This window comes from Lepus europaeus, chromosome 17, assembly GCF_033115175.1.
Source record: "Lepus europaeus isolate LE1 chromosome 17, mLepTim1.pri, whole genome shotgun sequence".
Taxonomy (NCBI): Eukaryota; Metazoa; Chordata; class Mammalia; order Lagomorpha; family Leporidae; genus Lepus; species Lepus europaeus.
In genome coordinates this window covers 15,128,076-15,152,179 of record NC_084843.1, presented here as the reverse complement: position 1 = coordinate 15,152,179, position 24,104 = coordinate 15,128,076, and the positions used below count along the sequence as shown (strand labels likewise).

At 43.1% G+C, this 24,104-nt stretch overlaps 1 protein-coding gene across 1 annotated transcript in view; it reads left to right on the top strand.

Moving 5' to 3' along the window:
• The first annotated feature begins 11,312 nt into the window (after positions 1–11,312).
• The window catches only part of TRUB1 (TruB pseudouridine synthase family member 1), a 53,830-nt gene continuing 41,038 nt past the window's right edge, over positions 11,313–24,104 (top strand). Inside the window, exons 1-2 of the mRNA XM_062214779.1 lie at positions 11,313–11,605; positions 15,209–15,307. Of these exons, the coding sequence (XP_062070763.1) occupies positions 11,326–11,605; positions 15,209–15,307 (379 nt within the window). The 5' untranslated portion in view covers positions 11,313–11,325. The remainder of the gene's footprint in view (positions 11,606–15,208; positions 15,308–24,104) is intronic.

The following is a 24,104-nucleotide window of genomic DNA, read 5'->3' as shown; positions in this document are numbered from 1 at the left end:
AGTAATTATAGGATTCATATTCAAGCTTTATTTGTTTGGAAATGTTTTCCCATACTAAAGGCTAACCACAAGAATCTAGAAACTTAAGAAGATATGTCTTGGCTCTAAAAATGGGAACATATTTTTGTTTTCCAAATTGGCCAAAACATTCAGATTTTTTTGAAGTTGTAGACTAGATATCAAATCAAAGATTAAGAGGAAACTATCCAAACCTTCCTCCTAACCCCAGAATGAATCATATTTACAAGCAATTAAAACATTAAAAAGGAAGATCATGATTTTCTAAATTCAACTGAGTAATAATAGGTAAGGTTAAAGCCTTCAGGAGGTTTGAGATAAATGACAGAGGGCACTTAGCCTCTAGGCACAATCCTGCTAAATAAGAGGCTTTTCATTCAACCTGGTAATGACGGCATCTATCACCTTACAGCCGTCCTCAAGTGGAGAACATTATTAAACGTTTAAAGAAAACTGAAGTCTCCGAAAGACATTTCCCCAGCCTATGATCATGTAGATTAATCAATGAAGACAATTTATACATTATCTTTGGAATGTAACTAGAGAATGGTTTTTAAATAGTCCATTCCAAATCCTCAGAGCCTACTTAAAAACAGATCTGATAGCACTTGTGTCAAGCTGTTGATAAAAATGACTCTATTTGCAGTAGGGGTCAATATGAGAGTTATTTTACGTGTCTATCCACAAGCAAGTACATAATAAATGTTTGTTATACAAATGAATGAACAAATGAATGCTAATAACATAAAAACATCAGATATAGTGTTCCTTTGACAGCATTAAAGACATTCTAGCAACCTCAGAATAGTCTATTATATTGTATTTGTAATCTATCTATCATATACAATCGCTTATATGTAATTTACATTAAAGTCTATATATTTATATTCTTAATTCAGTTTAATAATATTTCAGCCTTTCTCATTGTATAAGTCTGTTTCATTGGAGACTTTAGTAAATGTCCTAGACAGCATTGTGTACATTGTAGGGAATCAATTATGCCCTTTGAATGAATGTTCTGAGAGACCAAGAATAATTACAATGGGGTAGATGGGTAAGTGGCACAGCTACTAAGTTGTCCTGCTGGGGACACCCACTTCCCATATCACGGTGTCTGGTTTGAGCTCCAGCTCCTCCACTTCAGATCCGGCTTCCTATTTTTCATACCCAGGAGGCAGCAGATGATGGCTCAGGTATTTGGGTCCCTGCCACCCATGTGGGAGACCTGGATTGAGTTCTGGGCTCCTGCCTTTGGTCTAGCCAAGCCTTGGCAGTTGGGGAGTGAATCAGTGAAGGGAAGGGAAAGTATCTTTTTGTCTGTCTCTGCTTCTCCGTCTTTCAAATACACACACACACACACACACATATGGAAAAGGTAATTACAGGGATTTCTTTATGAACCTCAAAGCCAAAAAATTCAAATACTCTTATACATTGTAAAATACCTTTCTCATCCTAGGATTTTTTGCATAGCATGTTTTCTACCTCTTTTCCCTTTACATTTTTTACATTTGTTTTATTCTGGAGTCTTGGGTTGGTGAGGCAGGGCATACTGCTTCCTTTTGCTTATTATTATAGAAAGGTGCTGCACGTTTTTTGATAGAGAGGTTGAGCGAGCCAGCTAACGCACTGGCAGGGGAACTAGCTTTTACCACCAGATGAGCCAGCCAAGAGAGGAACACTAATTTATTTGAATGGACATGGGTTGACAGTGCCATAAAGAGGTATTGGTATAGTTTAATGGAACAAACTGTCAAGGAAATATAGGTTGGGCATAGTGTGATTTGGCAAGCATCAGAATGTGTCCATGGTCACGGTATCTCCCGGTACAAATCTGGACCATTGTGTGTTGCATTCTTCTGCCAAAATGTAAACGTCCCTAGAGGAGTGACATCTAACTATCAGCAGGTGTTAATAACAGACTGAAATAACTGATATTTAAATATTCTTCCCTTATTAAAAAAAAAAACAACTGGTTTGATGGTTTAACAAAATCCTTTCCTGGGAACAGTTCGTCATATTATGTTCTTATAACAATGAGGAGACCAAGGCAAGGAAAGACCAAGAATATGAAGTACTGGCTAGAGTTAACCACGTGGAAACTCCCTCATTCCAGACATGATAATTTTGCTACTGCTTCCAAGATTACATTAGCTATTCTAGTGGCCTTTTTATATTCACAAAGAGCTCATATTGCACTCACATAAGGCTCATTCTAGACTTAAATCCCCAAAACTTTTTCACATGAATTCATTCCAAATTGTTTTATATGACTTGTTTTAAGAATTAGTTTTTAGCATCCACACTCTAGGCGCTAATGGTCATCTCTGTAAGAATGTTAAGTCCAGCCTAGCTCTCTGACCTCTCTGTGTGGGTGTTGGTTAGGATTATGGACTTTGGGTTCAGGGGAATGCGATCTATTACATTGAACTGCCATGTATCAGTTGTTGGATCTTCAGTGAGCTGCTTAATCTTTTTGAACCTCAATTTCCTTGTCTTTATGTGGTAATACTACTTCTCAGTGTAGTTAGAAGAGTTGCATGGGGTTGAGTGAATTACTGTGCTAATCACCATGCCTGGCACATAGTAAGTACTCAGAATTTATCAGTTTGGAAGCTGCATCTATTCTCAAATGTATCTGCACTCTTTTCTCTGCTTCTTGCCAGTGGTAAATGATACATACACTTCTTCTGTATTTCCGTCCAACACAATGATACTTACATGTTTGATCAGGAGAGGGTCCAGATGCTGTTCTGTGGCACAACACTACAATTCTCTCTTTTGGGAGATCCATTAAACATGATCCTTCTCCAAAAGGCATTCCATGTGACTTTTTCTTTTCTTTTTTTTTTTTATTTGACAGATAGAGTTAGACAGTGAGAGAGTGAGAGAGACAGAGAGAAAGATCTTCCTTCCATTGGTTCACTCCCCAAATGGCTGCCACAGCTGGTGCTGCACTGATCTGAAGCCAGGAGCCAGGTGCTTCTTCCTTGTCTCCCACCTGGGTGCAGGGGCCCAAGCACCTGGGCCATCCTCCACTGCCCTCCCGGGCCACAGCAGAGAGCTGGACTGGAAGAGGAGCAACTGGCACTAGAACCCGGCACCCAAATGGGATGCCTGCGAGGCAGGCGGAGTATTAACCAAGTGAGCCACGGCGCCGGCCTCACCATGTGACTTTTTCTTACAATGCCTACATTTCTGCTTTTTGTTCTTAAAAATATTGTGATAACCTTTATCATACAGGTTAATTAAGTACAGATAAACTATGGCTACTGATTTCCTTCTCTTACCAGTCCAGTAATTATATCAAAGAAGGGACTGAATTAGTCTAACATGACTGGTTTTAAAGGACTTCTGAGGGTGAAAATTTTGCCTTCTAGCAAGTGGCAGATAGAAGAAACTTGATACATATTTGCTGAATTCCAAACTCCAGGAAGGGAGAGATGGGGATTGTTTGTTTACTACTAACTCTTCATTTATCTTCTTGATAAATGTTTGTTGAATTAAATCAACCCATTCTGTAGTGGGCATTATGGCTTGGAGGGTTAAACCACTCCTTGAGAGGGCTGCCTACCATACTGGAGTGCCTGGTTTGTGTACTTGCTACTCTGTTTCCGGTCTAGTTTTGTGCTAATGTGCCTGGGAAAGGAGTGGATGATGGCCCAAGTGCTTGGGTCCCTGGTACCCATGTAGCAGACCTGGATGGAGTGCCTGGTTCCTAGCTTCCACCTAGCCCAGCTCTGTCTATTGTCAGCATTTGAGGAGTAAACTAGTGGATGGAGGATCTCTTTCTTTCTCTCATGTTCTGTCACTTTGCTTTTCAAATAAATAAATCTAAATTTTTAAATACCCATTCTTTATTTTTAATGATCACCACTTCCTATTTATACAACTATTTTTGTAGGAACCTATTCTAGAATCTCACCCAGGTTTATTATTTGGTAGACTGTCAAATCTTTCTTTAATTCCATTTGAAAATTGAAATAATATTTACCTAGATTGCATCTCCTGGAATTATGCCAAGAAATAGTTCCCCACTGTCCCTCTAAGATCTGTGGCAGTAGACATAGTAGGCTTTGGAAGATTTGGAGTGAGGTTGGGTTCTTTTGCCAGCATATGTACTATGCAACAAAGGGCTATTCAAACCCTGTACATTCCAAAGACAAGACTGGCCCTTCGCTGAATCCTGGGAGACAACCTTTGAGCCCTTAGATATCCCGGCTGACAAGACTGTTTTTGAATGTGTGAGGTCTTGGGCCACCACGGAATCAGTTTGATCTCTGTGGGGCTGAACACTGAGTAGCTAAGGCCAGCCATGGAGGCAGTGTGTCTCCATGACTGAGCTCCAATAAAAACCCTGGACATTAAGGCTCAGCTGAGCTTCCCTGATGGGCGACACTTCACACATGTTGTCACCTTCAGTGCTAGGAGAGCTAAGCACTGTCTGTGCGCTCTCATCAGAGAGGATAACTGGACGCTTCTGCTTGGTTTCTCCTGGACTTTATACCTTGTGCTGATTTTAACAAACACGCTTTCAATAATCAAAAAAGAAATAATAAACTAAAATTATTTCTTTTTTGGATCCTTGAGTCTTCTAGAGAATCTAGCCTGAAGTTGGTCTTGCACACCACCATGTACCCATTAACTCTATGCTAGCTATGTGCACTTGATCAAATTAGCTAACCTCATTTTGCTTCTGTTTCCTTTCCTTTAAAATAGAGATAATAAGAATATTCACCTTGTGGTGATGTTTCAGCATCAAGTCTATATACGATTTTCTTCACAAGTATAACTTGAGTGTTGCTATAGAAATCCCAGGAAAAAGTTAAGTGTCAGCACATAGCATATATTCAACAAAAGTTTGTTCTTTTAAGCAAAAGTTCCCATATTTCCCTTTCCCCACCCCAGGCTGTGATTTTTGGACCAGTAGGTCTGCCTCACTTAGTGCGGGGAGTTGTCCTCTTGCAGCCCTTCACCTCATGGACATCACTGTCCTGTTGTCAAATGTTTGCTTTTCCTGCTTCCACTCCCAGATCATCCAAAGAAGTCAGACAGACTGGGAAGCTTGGCTTGGCTTTTGCTATCCATCACTTTTGTTTTCTTCATTGGAAGCAGTAAATCTTTCTCTTTTTGATCTTTCTTCAGATTCCTTTTTGTTTTCTTTTTAACATCTGTGGAATTTTTTCCTATTTCAAGATTCTTTGGCTGTTAGCTTTTCTGGACTTATTCCCACATATTTATGATGATTTGTATAATTTTTTTTATTATCTACTCTTTCTTTTAATAAAGACACTTCCTTTGCTTAATCTTAAGATTTATTGTACTGTCACTATTTTAACTAATTACAAAAGGAATGTATGAGAAGAATTAAAACATTCCAAATATTTATATTATAGAAAACTTTCTCCAAGTCTATCTTTAAAGATATCACAAGGTATTTCCTTTAGACCTCTCAGCTCACAGCAGAGTTCCTCATGCAACCAACCATTTTCTTCTCTGTTAGGATAATTTTCAGTGGCATAGACTGAATGTCAAATTTAATGATGGAATTTTTCTCTGAACTTTTTTTTAAATTTTTTTTTTATTTTTGACAGGCAGAGTGGACAGTGAGAGAGAGAGACAGAGAGAAAGGTCTTCCTTTTTGCCGTTGGTTCACCCTCCAATGGCCGCCGCGGTAGGCGCGCTGTGGCCGGCGCACCGCGCTGATCCGATGGCAGGAGTCAGGCGCTTCTCCTGGTCTCCCATGGGGTGCAGGGCCCAAGCACTTGGGCCATCCTCCACTGCACTCCCTGGCCACAGCAGAGAGCTGGCCTGGAAGAGGGGCAACCGGGACAGGATCAGTGCCCCGACCGGGACTAGAACCCGGTGTACCAGCGCCGCAAGGCGGAGGATTAGCCTAGTGAGCCGCGGCACTGGCCTTCTCTGAACTTTTGTAAACAATACCTTTTTCGTGTCTCCTCTCTTGAGAGAGAGAGAGAAAGAGAGAGATCTTTCATCTGCTGGTTCACTCCCCAAATGGCTGCAATGGTCAGGGCTGGGCAAGGCTGCTTCATCCAGGTCTCCCACATGGGTGCAGGGGCTTAACCACTTGGGCCATCTTCCGCTGCTTTCTCAGGTGCATTGGCAGGGAGCTGGATCGGAAGTAGAGCAACTGGAATTTGAACTGGCACCCATATGGGTTGCCGGTGTTGCAGATGACAGTTTAACCCTCTGTGCCACAGTGCAGGCCCCTCTCATGTCTTCTACCTAGGTTTGACTACCTTCAGCTTTCTCCTCCTCATTATCAGTTTTTATGGCTCAGCTTTTAAAAGGAAGGATTTGAACTACTCTTCAAAGAGTTTGTGGGAAATGGAATTAAAAGGGAAGTTTATTTGGGTGCACAATTTTTTGAAATCCATACAGATTTTTCATATGCATCACGCAGTCCTTTTTATGATTCTACCATCAATAGGAAGCCACACAGGTAGACAACATTTTCAGAAGTCAGGGATCACAGATGTGTCCCAAGAATCAGCCTTGAGAGAGTCAGAGGCAGATTTAGAATCTAGTTGATTGTTGAACCTTCTTAACAACTCATGGGGGACATCAGTAGTTGAGGACAACATGGAAACTGGTTTAGAAAGCTAGAATCTTATTAGACAGCATTGGGTGACTGTATTCTCTTTGTCTCTACTATATATATACATATGTATATATGTATATATATAGCATATATATACTATATATATGTATATATGTGTATATATAGTATATATACTATATATGTATATATGTATATATATAGTATATATGTATATATATGTATATATATATATACACACACATACATATGAGCCATATAGTCCATATATATACATATACACATATAGGACCATGGCATTTGAAGGCAGGTGGGTAAGCTGCCTTTGAAATACTACCTATTATTTTGTGTGTTCAGGACTCCACTTTAATGGACATGGCACTAACTCCCCTTTATGGAGGCTTCTACTGGAGCTACCATGTTCGTTCATGCTTTTATTCAACAAAATTTACTAGGGGCTGCATCTGACACATTCTAGGATCTGGAGGTACAGCAATGAGTAAAACATCCCTGTCCTCACACAGCTCAGGTTCTGGTAGAGAGACTTACACATTAAGCAAAATGAATATGTAGTTTGCCAGATGAGACAAGTGATAGAGAAAAATAAAGCAGGAAAGTGCTGTGGTAGGGGCTAGAATGGGCAAGGTGCTGTGTTTTATGGGTGGTCAGGAGTGACTTCATCCAGAGGATTTTTAGACTTGGGTCAACACAAGATGATTTAAATTGAGGGTGTGGAATAAGGAGTGGGGAAAAAGGCCTGTTAGAAGCAAGAGAGAAGAAAGTAAAAGAAGGATGTACAGCCAGAGAAAGAGACAGAGAGAAGGGGAGACAGAGATGGAGAGAACTTCCTAGGTTCTGACGAGTAGTCCAGCATACATCTGACAAATCCTTTTATTCCCTCCCCTCCCCAGCCCAAGCTGTTTTCTGGTGCTTCTGACCAGAGACCCAACTCATTTGTGTAGAGTAAGTTCACCTGTGAATTCGCAGTTTCCCACTGTGGGAGATGTTGGTTGCCTCAGAAGATGAGAGTTTGGCATTTCTGATGCCAACAATGCAGGTCTGAAGCAGAGTAGAATGGCTTTTGCTGTGTCCTAGCATCCCAGAAACCAAGTGTGTGGTAACTGTCTATTTCGTTGTTTTCTTTAAATCAAGTCAACTCTGATTTTGCACTGGCTTGGGGAAGAATCCGAAGGTAAGCCTTATTTGTCACTCTTGATTCTGCCCTCCCTTGGCCTTTCCCACCCTAGAGTCACAGGGAGTTAGAGAAGCTTACTGCTGGCTACACAACTAGGAAAGAGTCCTCTACTCTCCAAGTCTCTGTTGTTCAAGCCTGCAACCTTTCCTTAAAGTCCCTGGCTCTCAGTTCTGTGCTAAGAGGAGAAAATAGAAATGATTTTATGAGGCTAAAGGATGCCTTACACTCTAGGGTGCAGCCATCCCTTCTAAAGTTTTGCCACTTTTTTGGAAAGGGGAAAATCTTGAAGCAGGCTTAATGCCAATATTTCAGTTTCCCTCTCCTTATTCTCACAATAATTCTCTTCTCTTCTGGCCTCCAAGACACTCTCCTGCATAATCTTTTCAGTTAGCCTAGGCTTTTAGAATAGCCCAGTGACTTCCTTCTAAGGGTTTCATCACTTCAGAGTCTTTTTACAATTCCAAATATTGTGGTAAATATACACGGACTCAACCCGCGAGGCTCGCACATTGCTGGGATGGTGGGGTGTGCTAGAAGAAGCACCTGAGACAAGTTTCAGTGAATGTCCGCTGTATTAACGACCATACACACTTTTAAAGGACAGGCAGAAGGGGCATAACTAATTCAGAGCAATATTAATTCTATAGGGTAGAACTGATATTGGTGCCACTATGCTTCTCCAATCAGCTGATTGGCAGAAGACGGGGGTCGGGGGAAATGTGCCTGGGGCTCCCGCCGCCTGCCAGCAGTCAAGCTAACTGTATGGGCTAGCCAGGCAGTCTCCCAGGATCTCTATCTATCTATCTATCTATCTATCGATAACATATAAGTAATAACACACATATATTATATATGTGTAATAACATACATATATATTACACATATATGTAATAATAACCCTGCTTTCACAATTTTAAATGTATAGTTCTGTGGCATTAAGTATTTCACACTGGTTTGTACCCCAAGGTTTCATTAGAGTCTAGTGATCTAACTGAAATGCGGGGGGGGGGGGTGTGTGAAAATATAGTCAGAGGGGCCAGTGGCATGGCACAGCAGGTTAAGGTGCCACTTGCAGTGCTGGCATCCTATATGGGCACTGGTTCGTGTCCCAGCTGCTCCACTTCGGACCCATTTTCCTGCTGGTGCACCTGGGAAGGTAGCAGACAATAGCCCAAGTGCTTGGGCCCCTGCCACCCATGTGGGAGACCTGCCTGCAGCTCCTGGATCCTGGCTCCCAGCTTTGACCTGGCCTAGTCCAGACTATTTGGGGAATGGACCAGTGAGTGGAAGATCTCTCTATCTCTCTCTGTGTGTCTCTCCATCTCTCTCTCTCTCTCTCTCTCTCTCTCTCTCTAACTCTGCCTTTCAAAGAAACAAATAATCCTAATAAAAATATAGGCAGAAATAAATATTATATTTATTATCATTTATTTATTTGTTTGAAAGAGGTTGCAACCACTAGTTCACTCTCCAAATGCTCAAAGAACCAAGTCTTGGGCAAAACCAAAGCCAGGAGCGAGAAACTCAATCCAGCTTTCTGGGTCTCCATGCAGGCATGGACCCAGGTAACCGAGCCATTGATTATCTGCTGCCTCCCAGAATGCTCATTAGCAGGAAGCTGGAATCAGGAGCAGAGCCAGGACTTAAACCCAGACATTCCAAATGGGATGCGGATAGTCCAAGTGATGTCTTCACTGTGCACCAAACACCCACGCTGAATATTGTATTTAAGCTACTGTTTTTCATGCATTTGTTGCATGAATGGGAGCACATTAAAATGGGGTCCCCCATTGGGTGATTCTGAGTACCTAGGAGGTATCATTAGATATTAGTTTTTTTGTTTTTTTTTGTTTTTGACAGGCAGAGTGGATAGTGAGAGAGAGAAACAGAGAGAAAGGTCTTCCTTTTTGCCGTTGGTTCACTCTCCAATGGCCACTGCGGCCGGCGCATCTCGCTGATCCGAAGCCAGGAGCCAGGTGCTTCTCCTGGTCTCCCATGCAGGTGCAGGGCCCCAGGACTTGGGCCATCCTCCACTGCCTTCCCGGGCCATAGCAGAGAGCTGGCCTGGAAGAGGGCAACCGGGATAGAATCCGGCTCCCCAACCGGGACTAGAACCCGGTGTGCCAGTGCCGCAAGGCATAGGATTAGCCTGTTAAGCCACGGCGCTGGCCAGATATTAGATATTAATGCCCAAGAGGATGATGAGAAGAAAGGGTGGTGTAGGAAAACAGCGAATACAAACTCTCACACAGTGCTCACAATACCATTTACTGTGTCTGGAGCAGATGTGATGTGAGAAATTGTCCTCCACTCTGCTGTGTACTAGAACTAAAACAATACTCCTGAATTTTGTTGGGGGGGGGAGTGAATGACTTTAAAAAAAAAAGATTTATTTATTTGAAAGAGTGACACAGAGAGAGAAGGAGAGGCAGAGAGAAAGAGAGAGGTCTTCCATCCGCTGGTTCACCCCCTAATTGGCCACAGCGGCCAGAGCTGAGTGGATCAGAAGCCAGAGGCCAGGAACGTCTTCCATGTCTCCCACGCGGGTGCAGGAGCCCAAGGACTTGGGCCATCTTCTATTGCTTTCTCAGGCCATTGCAGAGAGCTGGATTGGAAGAGGAGTAGCTGGGTCTTGAACCAGCGCCCATATAGGATGCCCGCACTGCAGAGGGCGGCCTTATCCGCTATGCCACAGTGCCAGTTCCGGAGTGAATAACTTTTAAAGAGAAGGTCTCTAATAGAAATTGGTTTATGAATTGCAATAATACCTTTTCACATCTAACTGACGTTTGTTTAGGAATGCAACCCACAGTTACTGTTAAAAATCTTAGACTTGTGCAGAAACCACTGTGGGGCAGAGGGCTCTTGGAGGTGCATAGGGGTGCCCAAGGGTAATCCAAATAAGCCAAAGTAAGGTGCCATTGGTTTGGCCTAGAAGTTTGGGAAAATGAAGATCTTGTGTTCATTTATTCATTCCCGAATATTTATGTAAGCGTCGACTACATGAGGCGCTTGGGATACTCAGGGCACAGGGCCCGTGGCTTCTTTGCGCCAATACAGTTTACATTGCGGGGTGTATTTTAATTCTGAGCGGTGATTCCAAGGACACAACCCAACGAATGACGCACTGAGCCGAGGACGTCGCGAGCAAAGGCCACAGGCAAAGGCCGAATTTCAAGTCTGCTATTCTTGGATGTTGGGTTCTCTTAGTTCTGGAGGCGGGGTGGCAGCGCGGAGTGAGAGTCCTTGCCTGAAACACTGCTTTGGCGTTTGGGTAAGCAGCTCAGGGCTGCAGCTCCAAATTACCCCTGCGTAACTAACCCCACGAAGCGGACAGCGTCAGTGGAGAGAAATGACTTCACCAATCCCGCAGAGGCCTGTAACGAATGCCGTGGACTACACTTCCCACAAACCCTTGCGACCCCCCGCCTGTCTTCCCAGCTTCGAAGTCTGAGAGAGGGGTGTCGGGCGCGCTTTGGTGCGTCATCAGCGTGCGCCTCCAGGATAAAAAGCCCGCCTGCGTTAGAAAAGCATGGCCGCTACCGAGGCAGAGATCGGGCCGGCTGTGGAAAGAGTCACAGCCCCAGTGCCTGAAACGGCAGAAACAGCAGCAGGCACGGCCACAACCTCGCCAGCGACGGCTGCCGCCGCGATAGTCGCGGCAGCGGCCAGGACCGGAACCGAAGCCACGGCCTCCAAGGCCGCTTTGGCTACCAAGCTGCTGTCCCTGAGCGGCGTGTTCGCCGTGCGCAAGCCCAAAGGGCCCACTTCAGCCGAGCTGCTGAATCGGTTGAAGCAGAAGCTGTTGGCAGGTACTGCAGCCCGGGTGGGGCCCGGGCTGAGGCGGTCGCCGCGAGAGGGGAAGCACACCAGGCTTTTTGCGACGCCCGTGGATAAAGAGATAAAAGAAAGGGAGAATGGCAGCTGAACTCTGGACCGAAGTGTGAGGCGTCTCGGGCCTGGCCTTGCCCAGCTGTGACCTCCTGTAGCCTGGTGGGCAGTCGTTCTTACGGGGGGAAAGAAAACTGAGCAATCCCCAAGTTTACCCATAAGCCTCTGCCCTTGGACATGCGGACCGACTTTTATGTTCCGATCTCTCAAGAGGCTTTTGTTGGTTCCTGTGGATGAGGCCCAGCCAAAGGAAGCACTGGCTCTGTACCCCCAAAGTTGCATCTTAGCCAAGACTTACTGCGCTGGTTTCCACATTTTAGTAAGCATAAACATTTCCTAAAATTGCAGATGCTAATCCCTGTCCTCCTAGAAATTGTGGTTATGAGGATCTAGGTTATTTTTAGGAAATTCGTTTTTACGCAAGAGATTCTGGTGTACGTCTGTGCCACGTTTTTGAGGACCACTAAATAGAACTTGGTCACTTTTCTCAGAGTGTTCTTTTTGCATCTGTTTATTCATATACACCGGAGAAGTATTAGGAAAACCCGAAGGATCACACAGTTCATCAGGCCAGAGTTCATCTCAGAGAGTGGCTTCAATGAATCTAGTTTATTGGACGCCTACACTCAGCAAGAGCTACAGTGTCCTGTAGAAACAGGGGTGAAAGATGTGGTCTCTTTGAGCTCATAGCCTAGTAATTTCTTTAGCCTTTGGTGATAGAACGAGCTGGGTTTTTTAAGGCCCTCTGGAATTTGGCCCTCGCCTGTCTTGCCATTAAATCAGTACAAGAACTTTTACAATTTTTTTTTTTTTTAAGATTTATTTATTTATTTGAAAGGCAGAGTTACAGAGAGGCACAGTCAGGGAGAGAGAGAGGGAGAGAGAGGTCCTCCATCTGCTGGTTCACTCCCCAAATGGCTGCAATGGCCAGAGCTGGGCCACTCTGAAGCCAGGAGCCAGGAGCTTCTTCCAGGTCTCCCATGTGGGTGCAGTTGCCCAACTGCTGCTTTCCCAGGCCATAGCTGAGAGCTGGATTGGAAGTGGAGCAGTTGGGACTCAATCCGGTGCCCATATGGGATGCTGGCACTGCAGGTGATGCCTTTACCTGCTGTGCCACAGCACCGGCCCAAAACTTTTACAGGATGGCTGTCAAACTTGACATGTTTTTAAAATGCAAGAGCAAATTATTCTGATAGGAATTTGTCTATTATAACTGGCACAATACAGGTTTAAATGTGTAGATATACTCTTGGGGGTGTTTAATTTCTCTGTGATTCCTACTCATTCTTTTGTTAAGCTTTCCTTATACTCTATTGCCTGTAAGCATGGTTCATAAAGAGGGTGTTGAAGCCAGGAAATACTTCAAGGGTGAGCATTGTGGTGCTGTTGTAGTTTTTCCCCTTTAAAGAATTGCTGCTTTTGTTGGCCCAATTTGTTAGCTGAACTACAGCGCTTTTGATCCTCAGGGTAATGATTACTATTCTCTCAGACAAGTTTCTGGCAGAATCAAAGCCATAACCTGGCCTTCTACTTAAAATTTCTTGTTGAAACTAGGTCAAAACTGATCGTTTCAAGGCTGTTGCTATGCCATTTTCTGGAAGCTACTCATTCAGATGTAGACATTCTCATTATTCTGTATTTCTTATTGCTTGTGATTGATCTATTCTATATTTGTGTTAGCTGGGCTGGGGCTTTCCAAATGCCATTCTCACTATATAGAATTCCCTGGACAGGTTCTTAAAAGATAGCCACAGTCTGATGGCAGCCAGATTTGACAGCCACAGATTTAGGCCATAGCCAGTGGTTGTGGCCTCCAATAACTTTCCTTGCCTTTCCTTAAATTGATTCCTGTTGCACTACAATCCCCACCCTTCTCTCAGTCCTTCAGGGCCTGAATTAGTGATCATTCATCCATGAATACTTGGTTCAGTGGAATAAACCAAATTCTGAAATTGTAGTGGTATATGTGTGCACGTTAGAGATAAAATTTGGCACAAGGAAGACAGGGAATGTATAAAGCCTTGTCAAGTTGCAGATACAGAGTTCCCCAGAAGGTTTCTATAAACTCATGGGTGAGGAGCCCCAGTGGGTTACAGTGGAAGGGGAAGCATGGGAAGTCTGGGCCTGGTCTTAGAGGTTTCCATCAAAGCAGACAGTCATGCCTTCCCGAGCAGGATGATGTCACAGTCAGAGTGACACCAGGACTATTTCAGTTACCACGCTTCTGACAGTTACACTGTGGGCTCAGCAACCCAGCCATCCTGTTTGCCATCTAGTCTGACTTCTTTACTTCTATTGCTTTGCTTCCCCCGTCCTCCCTTTTCATGCCCTTTCACCCTGTTTTCTGTCTTCTCAGTGCCAGTGCTGATAAGATTTGATGGGATTGGGGATCTTGATCAGTCCAGCTGTTCCTGCTCCTTTCTCCTTCGTCATTCAAAGTCTAGTAGCCAGTGTTCTCAGTCCCTTGTTGTGTGTAGTCATGGTCTTGTTGACCTCACTGTGTTTGTAGTTCCCGTTGCATTTTCAGATAACATTATTTCATTTTTATCTTTACAGTAGTAATATGAGATAAGCCAGGTTTGGCGTCCTCTTTTTTAGAAATCTAAATATTTCAAAAATGCCATCTACTTCCCATATAACCTTTTGTTGGGCTTATCTTCTTGAATGAACTGAGAGTTTTGATTAGGAAATGGGACAATGAGTCCAGGTAGCCGGGGAACACAGCGTACCTAGATGTAGCCCTGCATGCATGTACTCCCAGTAGTTCATGGAGGTGACTGTGGCAATCTCATTAGCGAAAACACCATGGAATGGAAAAGACTTAGAGGTGGAAATTGAAGACTTTTGAAGCTAGCTGTCCATATCAAGCTTAACTTCTGACAGCCCACTCCTATCAGGGATTTACTGATTTTTGTTTGTTTGTTTGTTTTGCAGGTTAGCATTTCTCTCTCTCTCTCTCTCTCTCTATTTATTTATTTGAAAGTCAGAGTTACAGAAAGAGGTAGAGACAGAGATCTTCCATCCCCTGATTCACTCCCCAAGTGGTTACAATGGAGCCAGGAGCTTCTTCTGGGGCCCCCACATGGGTGCAGAAGCCCAAGCACTTGGGCCATCTTTCACTGCTTTTCCCAGGCCATTAGCAGGGGAGCAGAATTGGAAACAGAGCAGCCGGTTCCCATATGGGATGCAGGCGTCACAAGTGGTAGCTTTAACTGCTATGCTGCAATGCTGACCCCAGGTTAGCTTATGTATTTACAGACATTTTTAAAAATGAATTTTTCCTTAGGAAGTGAATTTTAGTTTGAAGATAATTAATTTTGGAATACCATTTCTTTGTAATTTAGGGAGTATTTGTACATTTTGAAATCTGTTCCTTGCTGGTAGTGTGGTCATATTCCTAATACATCAAGTTTGTATAACACTTTTTGTTTTGAATACAATTGCACCCCCCCCCCCCGTATTTATGGAGAGACTACTTCTTTTATTTTAGTAATTATCTTTTTTCATCCCAACTACTCTCATAGAAGCTGGAATGCCTCATAAAGAATGGACCAAAAGGAAAAAACAGACTTTGAAGATTGGGCACGGAGGGACTCTAGACAGTGCAGCCCGAGGAGTACTGGGTAAGAAGCATAACAAGAAGTTTAATATAACTCATTTTATATCAGAAATAAAATGTCACTTGAGAGCCAGTAAGCATGATTAAGGCCATGCCATTTTCAGTTTACTTTGGAATGTTTCAGATTGGCTGGATTTTTAAGCGATGTCATCTTTTAAAGAAGCACTGAAGTTAACAGAGCATGCCTGAAATTGCTCTCTTTAGAAAGACCTCCCCCTCGGCTAGCCTTTGGGAACTTGGGGAGTGCTCCCACCTTTTCCATCTGATAAGGATTGTTTGCTGTGTCTTGGCTGTGTGAACACCTGCTTTTCTTCTAGGAACCTGTTGTATTATACCAGGCAGAAGGTACCTGGGTGACCATTCCCTCAACCCACCAATTAAAAACCTGAACACTGAGTTTTAGATGAGCTTCCTGGAGATAACCATTGTAAATGTGCTTCTGCTTTTCTCACTGTTGGAGAGAGGAGCATATTCAAGTGTCCCAGCCTCACAGGAGGAGCAGAATGAGGAAGCAGGTTCATGGGTTTCTCTAATGTCTCTTCCCTTGATGATCCAACTGTGTATTCGTGCTATAGGACTTAGTAAAGCTTAGCCACATATGATTCTTTGAACATGGGCTGGTCTTGGGGACTGCTTGCATCTGTTCTGCATCTGTTTAAATTCATTTCTGAGTCCAGCTGTCTTGAGAAGGTGAACCATATAGTTCATTCTTTTTTTTTTTTTTTTTTTTTAAGATTTATTTATTTATTTGAAAGGCATAGTTACAGAGAGAGAGACAGAGATATCTTCCATCTGCTGGCTCACTCTCCAAAATGGCCACAACAGCTGGGGCTGGGCCAGGCTGAAGCCTGGAGCCTGGAATTCCATCTGGGTCTCCCATGTGTGTGGCAGGGGACCAAGCACCTGGGCCATCATCCACTCCCTTCCCAAGTGCATTAGCAGGGAGCTGGATTGGAAGTGGAGCAGCTGGAACTTGCACTGCATCCATAAGGGAAGCTGGCATCACAGGCAGCAGCTTAACCCACTATGCCATAACATCAGCCCCAACCATATAGTTCTAGAGATGTATTAGTGGGCCACTCAATGCCTATGGAGGAAAAATTGGTACAATTGATTGAGGGTAGAAAAATCATTTATTTTCTGTTTCACTCTGGTAGAGGCTCTGAAGTTTCTGTTTATGGACTGCTAGAGTGTGTCGCCACATGCTAGGATGTATTTTCCAAGCTTTTTCTGTAGCTGAATCCATAGTCACAGAAATACATACATTGGGATTACCTCCCGTCATCACTACCTTTGCCTCCTTTCCCACATACTAGAAACAGACTTTTATGGACCATTACTTACACGTTCATGTGCTCTGCTGTTCTATATTTCACATAATTTCATTTTTTGAAAATATTGGTCTGGAGGTTGGCATTGAGCCTAGTGGTTAAGATGCCCACATCAGAGTGCCTGGGTCTGATTCCTGGCTCTGGCTCCAGCGACTCCAGCTTCTGGCTAAGGCAGACCCTGGGAGGCAGTAGTGATGGCTCAGGCAGTCGAGTTCCTGCCACTCATGTGGGAGACCTGGATGGCATTTCTGGCTTTCAGCTTCAACTGTTTGTATGCATTTGGGGAGTGAACCAATGGATAGGAGCCATCTGCTCTTTCTCTCCCACATAAATAAAAATTTAACAACAACAAAAAAATACAAATGTTGATCTGGAACCCATTAAGTTGATTTCATGATACACTAATGTGTTTTGACTCACATTTTGTAGAATACTGTGCTGTAATATCTAATCCATTTTATTAGAGCTAAAATTAGATAAAAACAAACCAAAACCTTATCAGAGCTATCGAATGGAAATGCATGTTTATTTAAAAGAAAAGGATAAAATTGATGAGGGAAATGATTTTTTTCCAAGAAAATTAGACTATTGATTTTAGTTCATGTTGGCAAAAATATTGTTAATTGTGATGTACCAAAAATCAGTAGAAAATACACTTTCCTGAATTAGAACACTTGACTAGGCAAATTCTGATAATTTAAAGTTTCAGACTCACCTAAAAATCAATGATAACAAGTATTCATTGAACACTTACTGTGTGTGAGGTCCTTGATTTAGGGCATTCATAAATTTTGTACTTTAATCCTTGGTGTAACCTTTAAGGTAAGTATTATTACGGTTTGAATATCCCTTATATGACATGCTTGGGACTAGAAGCACTTTTGATTTTTTTCAGACTTTAAAATATTTGCGTATATGTGATGAGATACCTTGGGGAGAGGACCCAAGCTTAAACATGATATTCATTTATGTTTCATATACACCTTATGCACATGGCCTGAAGGTAATTTTATACAATATTTTTAGTGCATCTGTGCTTTGACTGTGGCCTCCATTTGAAGGTTTAATTTATATTTGGTCACACAGAGACTTCTATGATTATATAGTATGTTTATGTGTCAAATTTATTAATTCTTTGTCTAATACCTATGGTTTCTAATGAAAAATAAAAATTTTACAAATTGTATGTATTTAGTCACAGAATAAGAGATATTTATTGTGTTAAGTAGCAGTTTTGAGGGCTGGTGTCGCGGCTCAATAGGCTAATCCTACGCCTGCAGTGTTGGCACCCCAGGTTCTAGTCCCGGTCGGGGCGCTGGATTCTGTCCTGGTTGCCCCTCTTCCAGGCCAGTTCTCTGCTGTGGCCCGGGAGTGCAGTGGAGGATGGCCCAAGTCCTTGGGCCCTGCACTGGCCTGGGAGACCAGGAGGAAGCACCTGGCTCCTGGCTTCGGATCAGCGCGGTGCACCGGCTGCAGCACGCTGGCGACAGTGGCCATTGTGGGGTGAACTAACGGCAAAGGAAGACCTTTCTCTCTGTCTCTCTCTCTCACTGTCCATTCTGCCTGTCAAAAAAAAAAAAAAAAAAAAAGTAGCAGTTTTGTGAATTTATGAGAAATTACTTTTATTTATTTATTTTTATTTATTTAAAGAAAGAGTCACACTTCCCTGTGCTGGGTTACCCCCCAAATGCATGCAGCGCCAAGCATTTGGGGAGTGAAGTCAGGAGCTTAGAACTCGATCTGTCTCTCCATGTGGGTGGCAGAGACCCAGGTACTTGCACCATTACCTGTTAGCACTCCGGGTTCGTGCATTAACAGGAGTCTAGAATCAGAAGCAGACCCGGGACTCAAACTCATGAACTCCAATATAGGATGTAGGCATCCCATGTGGAGTCTCAACCGCTGTGCCAGACACCTACCGGTGAGTAGCAGGGAAGCAGAGGTAGGTTTTTAAGCCTCAGCAAGAGAGGAGGAGGGGCAAAGAGAGAATCCTTAACATAATGTTGAGTTCAAAGATCTTTAGAGCCACGCAGTACCCTCCTAGAACTGGAGGGTTCACTCCATTAAGGGTCTCCTTAATGACACACCCAGCATATTTCAGTTGTGTTAAAATGTCCACATCCAGCTTGTTGTCCGGACTGCTCCTGCAGAGTAAACCCTGTCAAAGCAGTCACACGGAGGGGAGCAGTCACTCTGAGCGCCAGTCAGATCAGCCTGGCACACCTAAACAGGACTTAAATGGCCACTAGTCCCAAAGGGGGCCTCTGCACAGGGCGTTGCAGGTGATAACAGCGAGTGACCGTTTGTCTCCACCAGATCTTCCCCAGCCTCAAGCCCCTATTTACAGTTCCCAGAAAAGGCTGCCCACAACTTAGTGGCACAAGTCTCCTCCCTGCCCACCTGCCGACCACCACCCACCCACACTGGACACCACCGAGGTTTATTTATTTATTTGAAAATCAGAGCTACATTGAGAGAAGGAGAGACAAAGAGAGATTGATCTTCCATCCTCTGGTTCACTCCTCAGACGACTGCAATGGCCAGGGCTGAGCTAGGCCGAAGCCTGGAGCCAGGAGCTTCATCTGGGTCTCCCATGTGAATGCCCCGGGGCCAACACTTGGGCCATCCTCAGCTGCTTTTCCCAGGCCATTAACAGGGAGCTGGATCAGAAGTGAATCAGCTGGGACATGAACCAGTGCCTGTATGGAATGCTGCTGTTGCAGCCAGTGGCTTAACCCAGCACTCCACAATTCTGGCCCCCATATTATCTTAATTTCCCACATACTTTTTTGAAGTCCCTTTGTATACCCTTTCATCATGAATCACTTAAAATGGAAACTAAATTTCTCTATGCTACTTTAAAATTGTTTTTAAAGTTCTAAAACTTAAAAAAGTAGTGGACAAATTTAGAAAACACCCAAAAAGGTTGAAAAGTAAAGACTTACTCATTTTCCATGCTCTAGCAATAATCACTGCTAACATTTTGCTATGTTCTCTTCTAGCTTTTTGTCTATACATTTTTTTTTTAAAGATTTATTTATTTATTTGAAAGAGTTAAACAGAGAAGGAGAGGCAGAGAAATAGAGAGGTCTTCCATCTGCTGGTTCACTCCCCAACTGGCCACAATGGCCAGAGCTGCGCCAAAGCTGTGCCGATCCGAAGCCAGGAACCAGGAGCTTCCTCTGTGTCTCCCACGTGGGTGCAGGGACCCAAGACTTCGGCCATCTCCTACTGCTTTTCCAGCTCATAGCAGAGAGCTGGACTGGAAGTGGAACAGCCAGGGCTCGAACTGGTGCCCATATAGGATGCTGGCACTCATCTCTTAAAAAAAAAGTTGATCTCTACTGTGTGTACTTTTATGTCCTTTAAGCCTTATAAGCATTTTTTGTTAGTTACAAACTACTGTTAGCATTTTTAACAACTTCATAATATGCTGTCAATGTAGGTAAAGAACAATTCATTTATTTCTGTATTTGAGATCATTGATGTTATTACTAGAATTTTGTTAGAACTGATTTTGTAAAGAACACCTTTATGAATAGAACATTTTCTTTGTCTTGGATTAAAATAGATTCCTAGAATTGTAAACCTACAGATCTTCTAAGATGATCAGAAGCATGCTAGAACTGCAATAATGGCAGTAGGAACTCCAACTGTAGAAAAGTTTGGCAATACAAGTATATAGTACTCTTGCTTGTCTTGAAGTAGCTCTTCTCATAAGCAATTTCTGTCTTTCTGATTTGAGAATGGAATAGTAGAACACTGGATAGGTTTTGGAGATACCAGATTTTTTACACAGAAGACAATTGAGCGAGCACAGGAAATTTGGGAGCTAGCAAGAGGTTAGTAATCATGACATAGTGCCTAGAAAACTCTGTTCTGTAAGTTGTCCACACTTTACCAGAACACGCGTTTTCCTCCCACTTTTTTGTTTTTTTTTTTTCTTCATCTAAGCTGCTCATCTCTGTTGTCACCTTTAGTTGTAGAAATTTTGCTGACCTTTGTGGGTTCAGGTGAACTTCTGTCTCCCGCAGTGAAGCCTGCACACTTGCTCTTTTCTGCTCCTAATGTAAAACTTCCTTCATTCTCTGTAGTTTTTGTTAACATTCAGGTAGATTAAGTACAGTAAGTACTTACACAATAAATAATAAAATTTTGAGTGTTTTGGGGAAAAAAGCTAACTAAAAATTCTGTTCATGACACTGTCCCTGGAATTTGTATTCATATCCTCAATTGAAAAGCTGCGGTTGACTGGGTCCCAACTGCAGATAATTTTTCTGCATATCACTGCTGAATTAGTCTTCCTAAAATTCTGCCTGCACTGTTAATTTCAGTGGGCCTTGATGTTTCTTAGGTGTAAAATAAAAGAGTTACGCTGGGTATAATATGATCTTTTAAATTTTATCATTCTGGATCAGTTCACTAGCTTAGAAGCCATCATCATTTCAGCTTATCTACCATGATACAGTCAAGCTTGTCATCTGCTTTTAAGACACCCTAAATGCTTGTTGGTAAACCCTTGTGCTCATCCTTATATCTGAGAATTTGTGCAGTTGGTTCCTTCTTTAGAACATGCTTCCATTCTGTGTTCATGTTCCATACATCCTTCACGGCCTACCTGGGACTGTTGGAAGTGCTTGAATGATGCATTCTTTGGCCTCCCTACACTGCGCTCCACTTCTCTTCATTTTGACGTTTGATCATACGCTAGCATTGTGTTGTTTGGCATTAGTCACTCATTAACTCAGGCAGCAATTTTGAGCATCGTGATTTTCTATATTTGATTTTCCCACCAAGCCTATAAGCTCTTTCAAAATAAGGAAATGTCTTTCAGATTTCTATTAGAAATATTGCTCTTTGAAAAAAAATAAAATAAATAAAGTTGGTTTTCTTTTTTTTTTGGCTTTTTGTTTTTTACAAAAAAAAAAAAAAGGTATTCCTCTTGGGACTGTGTGCATGGTGGCTGTTCAAAAAATACTGATTGGGGCCCAAGCCCTTGGGCCCTGCACCCCATGGGAGACCAGGAGAAGCACCTGGCTCCTGCCATCGGATCAGCGCGGTGCGCCGGCTGCAGCGGGCTACCGCGGTGGCCATTGGAGGGTGAACCAACGGCAAAAGGAAGACCTTTCTCTCTGTCTCTGTCTCACTGTCCACTCTGCCTGTCATAAAAAAAAAAAAATACTGATTGGGGATTCAATTGAATGGAGCCAAATTCCATTGAATCTTTGTTATCATTCAAGGTTTTTGTCTGATCAGTATCTTTTTTTTTTTTTTTTTTGACAGGCAGAGTGGACAGTGAGAGAGAGAGACAGAGAGAAAGGTCTTCCTTTGCCTGCCGTTGGTTCACCCCCCAATGGCCGCCATGGCTGGCGTACTGCAGCTGGCACACTGCGCTGATCCGAAGGCAGGAGCCAGGTGCTTCTCCTGGTCTCCCATGGGGTGCAGGACCCAAGCACTTGGGCCATTCTCCACTGCACTCCTGGGCCACAGCAGAGAGCTGGCCTGGAAGAGGGGCAACCGGGACAGAATCCAGCGCCCCGACCGGGACTAGAACCCGGTGTGCTGGCGCCGCAGGCGGAGGATTAGCCTGTTGAGCCGCGGCGATGGCCAATGATCAGTATCAATAGGTCTTGTCATTTGAAGAGTCTTGTGCCCTTTAGTGGATACTGAGGCAGGCAGTTTTGATCTTTGTCATTCAACTGGTCTGAATACTGCGAGATAAAGGAGCAGTGGGAGTGTGTGTCATAGAAGTTAAGGTGGTTGGGAGGAGACTTCATGAATGAGAGGAGACTTGAGCTAGACTTTGAAAGGTGAACTTTGAATGCTAAGTTGGTATATTGGAAGCTTTTGGCTCCTAATAAGATTGTTGGGGGGCATTCTAGTCTGCAAAATGGGGTTTCAAGAAATGGTTATAAATGATATGGATCAGGGGCTGGCATGGTGGTACAGTGGGTTAAGCTGCCACCTGCTTCGTTGCCATCTGCTTCACATCCCATGAGTGCTGATTTGAGTCCTGGCTGCTCCACTTCCTATCCAGCTCCCTGCGAGTACACCTGGGAAGGCAACAGAAGATGGCCATACTTGGAGTTCCAGGTTCCTGGCTTGGCCCAGCCCTGGCCATTGCAGCCATCTGGGAAGTGAACCAGCAGATGGAAGATTCCTCTCTGTCTCTCCCTCTCTCTCCGTAATCTGCCTTTCAAAGAAATAAATGAATATTTAAAAAGAATGTTATGAATTAGGAGAGGAAGAGATGGGATGTAAAACGGTCAGTTTCGCAGTGACTTAGGCTGGTGGCCAAGGGCAGAGAGCCTCCATGAGTAAGGTGGCAGGGAGAATGAAAAGGAAAGGCGTCTAATGCTACACAATTTAATTTGAATTTTAACTCTGTCTTGTACTAGTAGTTGGGAGATGCTGGGAAAAATTCTGAACATCTGAGTGTCTGCATTTCCTCATCTATAAAATTGGGATTACTTTTTGAGTAATTACCTTTTGGGATTGTTAGAAGGATTAAGTGAGATAAAGAATGGAAAGCATTTTGATTAGAATCTCATACATGTTAAGCTCACTGAATATCAGCTATGTCATATATTGTTGGTAATTTTTCATTTTCCAGTCGTTTCTTCTAGTCTCCTCATATAGTTCTGAATTGTGGTTGTTACATTGTGATCTTATACACCACTATATGTGATGATGATAAATTCTTCAATTCTTATAAAAAGTTGTCAGCTCTTAATTAAAGAAATCCTCTCAGCCTCACCTGGGGGAATGTGTTGTTTTAAGGATAAATAATAGTTGAAACTGAAGAGAAAGGGGGCCATTATTGTGCCTATATTTGGCCCAAGTTAAAATAAATTCTCCAGACCCTCATTTTACCCTATGTTCTTCTTTGTGTTAGGTTGATTTGTTATGTTTCTCTTTTCTTAATTGTATTCTGCTGGGCACTAATCATCTTTAAATGGTTCATTAGCTATGATGATGGCTTTTGCTTTGCTTAGTAATGAATTCTGTCAGGACTTCATCATACCACTTGAACATTGTTAATTGTACCATGTATTTTTCACTGATGCCCATATGAAATTCCAGTGAGTCTTTTGAGATTGTTCTAAGACTTCATTATCTAATTGGCTGGTGTGAGATTTTTATTGTGTTTCATACTTTGAGAATTTCTTCCAGATTTCTTAGTTTTTTGTGAAGTTCAATTGATTAGAGTAATAGGAGTTCCTGAAGTTATAGTAAATTCATGCTTTTTAGGGGCCAGGAAAGGATGACCAAAATATGTAAATATTTATTTCATTTTTATTCAAGAAGGAGCTGAGGAAAGGGAGAGAATGAATGCTCCCTTCTGCTGGTTCACTCTCCAAATGCCTGCACAGCTTGGGCTGGACTGGGGTCAGAGCCAGGAGTTGGCAGCTCAATCCATGTCTCCTACCTGGGTGACAGGAACCCAGTTACTTGAGTCATCATTACTTT